Source organism: Gavialis gangeticus, unplaced genomic scaffold (assembly GCF_001723915.1).
Source record: "Gavialis gangeticus isolate Ggan-Ray unplaced genomic scaffold, GavGan_comp1, whole genome shotgun sequence".
NCBI lineage: Eukaryota > Metazoa > Chordata > Crocodylia > Gavialidae > Gavialis > Gavialis gangeticus.
Window position 1 is genome coordinate 30,665,214 of NW_017729033.1, and position 4,533 is coordinate 30,669,746.

General features: G+C 41.9%; 1 protein-coding gene across 3 annotated transcripts in view; it reads right to left on the minus strand.

Annotated features, from left to right (window-relative positions):
* STK32B (serine/threonine kinase 32B) overlaps window positions 1-4,533 on the minus strand; it is a 411,458-nt gene that overhangs the window by 153,600 nt on the left and 253,325 nt on the right. For all 3 annotated transcript variants that reach the window (XM_019526562.1, XM_019526564.1, XM_019526563.1), the window contains exon 5: window positions 2,794-2,831. In XM_019526562.1, the coding sequence (XP_019382107.1) occupies window positions 2,794-2,831 (38 nt within the window). The remainder of the gene's footprint in view (window positions 1-2,793; window positions 2,832-4,533) is intronic.

Sequence of the window (4,533 nt, forward strand, 5' to 3'; positions counted from 1 at the left end):
CACACACACACACACACACACACACACACACACACACACACACACACACACACACACACACACACACACACACACACACACATGCAGGAGGTGCACTGGGTGGGCATGCACAGGATGGCTGGCTGATGGCTCATGGCCATGATGAGCCACTGCTGCATCTGGTCCAGGCAGGGGCTGTGACACCCCCACCAGCAGACCAGGGGTGGCTTGGCCATTTGGCTCTCCTTGAAAGTCCTCAGCAACCCAGGGAGCCCACAGGACACACTGGGAGGTGTGTGAGAGGCCCCCTATCTGCTGCACTTGGGCCATGCAGGCAGGCCCCAACTCCCCTGCCCCCTAAGGACTAATGTGTTCTTCTTTCTCCCAACCTAAATGGGGGCACTTAGAGTAAAGTTCAAAAGTTAGAGCACTTCCATCATGGGCTTCTTGAATGCCTGTACTTAGCCTAAATGTTTAGTTTAGTTTAATCTAGTTTCAGCCAACACAATCACTCAAATGAGGTCTAAGTAATCTAAAAGAATAAAACAACCCCTCAACCATAAATTTTATGCATGCTGAATTCAGTAATAGCTCACTTTATGAATCTTAACAATAAGGAAAAGGCCAAGAATGGAGGAAATTGACTTAGTACTTTTGAGACCAGGGTTAAAAAAGTTCAGGGTTATTCTATAGGATTTTCTGTTACACTTCTTTGCTCTGCTCACACTAACTCTTAAGGCAGACAAGGTTCTTTGGGTAAATCTGATATCTTTTATTAGACCAACCCAAATAGTTGGAAAAATTATTCTTAGCAACTCTTAACACACTCAGCATGCCCATAGTTAGCAGCCTGCTATTAGATGGAAGCTGACTATGCCTTTACATACTTTAAATACTGTGAAGAAAAATAGCTTCGTTTAAGCTTCTAAAGCTTCAAGAAGTCTAGCAAACTTCATTATGAGGAAGATGACTAGGGTCTAGGCTATATGACCTAATGACATATAGGAAACATCGAAGGTGCAAGAATTCCTGTTTCTTATTCCTCTTCAAATAGCTGGTTGATTAATCCTGCCAAAGTGATCATTTATGATTTTGAAGGGCCATGATTATATCTTTATTTGAGACAGTTTGTGCTCTAAGGAATGCTGGCATGAAGCAATATTCTGAGGATTTGAAGCAAGGGGATGCTTGGCCACCTTGGTCAGCTTAAGAGTTACTGAACCTTTCAGTATCTGGGCTACCTGGTTCAGCCTCTTCTGCTATAACACATGGGCCACTATCAGGAACCATTGAAAAACTAGCACCAGTAGAGCTGTCAGAGGAACCTCTATTGAAATAGGTTAACTTTGTACTGAAATTAACCTTGATGGGAGACAAGGAAAGATGAGGGCAACCACATTCAAAAGCTGTCCATCTGAGATTTGATATGCTTATTGTCACATTATTTCTTATTGCCTTTGACAACTCTAATTCACCTAAGACTTAAATATAAGGCATTTCTATTTCTTGCTTATTTGCTGATACTAATATCTTGGGAATATTAACACCTACATGCCTGCAACTTGTTACTAAATATATGCTTACATACTTAAAAACTTGGATGTTATTCAGCTGTGTTGGATTCATTATTCAGAGGGTCAGATTCCAGGGTTTTGTAGCATTATTTGTTAAGCAACTGTAACTTATGGGTGCCTATACATGTGCAGTGAGGTTGTTTTGACATGGTTCAATTAATCAAGTCTGCTGGAGCATAGTAGTTATCGTGCTCCAGCAGACTTCAGCATCATGTGTATCAGCATCCCTGCACTGAAAATGGTGGTATGGGCACTTTAACTAAATCTCGTTTGACAAGCTTTAGCTAAAGTGCCCCTGCTGCCATTTTTCACAGCAGGGATGCTAATACATGTGACATTCCAAGCACTTTAATTAGAGTAGCTCTTAGTCTTTGCAGTAGGAAAAAGATAAATATTGATATAGTAATGTTTAAATACAAGCAAACAGACAAAGGATTTTCATTGAAGACAATGCTGTTAACACCCATAGTAGAGGGGCATAGTTGGTATATCTGAGATATAGCAACTGTATAATTAAGAGTTGTTGGACAGACCTGTGGACAGGTACTTGATGCCTGAAAACTTGTCTAACACCTCTCCCAACTATACAGTTGGTTCAATAAAAGACATAAAAAATACTTGTCTCTTGAACACTTCTTAGACCATCATGGCTACAACAATACCCCAACCCTACTAAGCATATTAGAAAACTTACTTTGTTACCTTGCCATTTTAAATTTCACTGTAATATAAGCTAGCTCTATAGATTTTTTGTAAAGACTTGGGATTAAGTTTCCGAAGTTGGCTGTCTAAATCTAGGAACCTAATTCCAGATCTGGGTGCTTATTTAAAAATTGCTTGATTGTTTATAGATCCTGGAACTTCCAACAGCTATGGAAGTGGGACTATAGGTATGTACTACTCCTCAAAAATCATACCTTTTTATTTATGGAGATTTAGGGATCTGACTTCAGACACCCATTCTTATGAAAATTACATTTTCAAGTGATATTTCATCCTCCTCCTTTTTACTGAATTAAGCATCTCTATAAATGTTTACTTTCTGATAGGGTCTGCCATGTGGCTAAAGGTGATTTCCTTTGAAATGTATCAAGACAATTCACAAGTCAGATAAACTGCTACAGAAAGAGACACCAAATTTGGGATACAAACCCAGGGTCACACAGTACTAATCAGAGTCACCCAAACAGCTCATGAGGCCACGGAAATCTTTGGAACAAAATACTGAGTAGCAACTTACCATGTTCATCCAGCAGTATGTTGTCAGGTTTGATATCCCTGTAAAATAAGAAATGGAAATGCATTATATATGTATGAAATGGATGCTTGCAAATTCTGAAGTGTCTTTTGCCTGCATAATAGAGCTAGATTGGTGAAATTATACATTCAAAGGAAAGCAGTATGCAAAAGTAAATAATCTTTTTACTAGCTTGTTAGGGCACATCCAGACAAGCACAGACGTTCAGTATGCAATGCTACAGACCCATCTGCATGTGTGCCACACATGCTGCACATGCAGGCACTCCCTGTGCTGCTAGTTTGCAGTGCAGGGGTGGTGGTGGTGGGGGGGGGTCGGCAATTGGGAGATCCCAGTGTCAAAAAACCCGTGCCTTAAAACAGCGGGGTGGTGCATGTCACTGGAAATCAGAGCCTGGTTGGCTGGAGCCATGCTCCGGCTGCTGGCCGGCTCTATGCTGTTGGATTGCCATAGCTGCAGCCCCTGGAGGTCCTTAGGATCCCAGGGAAGGCTGCTGGGGCCAGCCCAGATGCTGGATCCCACCTGGGGTAACATGTCACAAGCCAGAGCACACGTGCATGGGTGTTTTCCAGGCACAAGCAGCAATGGCACATATTTTGCTGCTGCTGTTTGTCCCCAGGGAACCACACATTTCTGCTCATGGGGATGCACCCATAAACATGCATGCTGAAGTACATTTGAGGTGTTTTTGTTTTCACATGGTTACCACCCCAAAAAAACTATTTTACAACATTAAGTTCAGGCTGGGAATGAAGAGTAGAGAGAGAAGGATTGCATTTCTTTGCTGTGGGTAGTCCATATTTGCTAGATGTGATCAAGGCAGATATAAGTTAGAAGTATTACCATAACATATAGGTGACCCCTCTTCCATTTCTTATAGACATCACATACCCCTCCCCTCATGGTCATTTATGTTTCAAAAGTTCACAGAGTTTTGTGAATCACCCTATGCTACCTTGAATGCTAACTCCCCTCAAAATATTAACTTGCCACTACAATCACAAACCTTTCCACATGGTTGGCTATGCCAGGGGAGCAGACAGATGAAGTGTGTGAGGAAGCCTGGAATAAGAGGACCAGGATCATACTTGTAGACTTGAATGGTAAGAGGTATCAGCATATAAACAGTTCCCTCAAACTGCAGCTCTTCCTGGCACATGGAAACGACTTCACTAAGGATAATCTTCATATCCTATTGCCTAGGCAGAGATACTGGCCCTTCCCTCTAAATGATCAGCTGCCTTGAACTGAATTAAGATTGGTTTCAAAGAACAGAATCATAGAACAGGAGGGCCAGAAGAGATCTCTTGCGGTCATCTTGTCCAAGCCACTGGCTCAAGACAGGATCATCCCTGACTCAACCATCACAGTCTGTCTAATCTGCTCTTAAAAACTTCTAAGCATAGAAATTCCACAACTTTTATAAGTAGCCTTTTCCGATGCTTAACCACCCTCATAGCGAGAAAGTTCTTCCTAATATCTATCCTCAAATTAAGAACATTGCTTCTTGCCCTGCCCTCCTGTGGCCATAAAAAATAGTCTATCTCCATCTTCCATTCAATTAACCTTCAGGCATTTGAAGACTGATATCAAACCCCTCCTCAGTTTCATAGTTTCATAGTTTCTAGGGTCAGAAGGGACCTTAGCAGATCATCTAGTCCGACCCCCTGCCATGGCAGGAAAGAGTACTGGGGTCAAACGACCCCAGCAAGGTGTTCATCT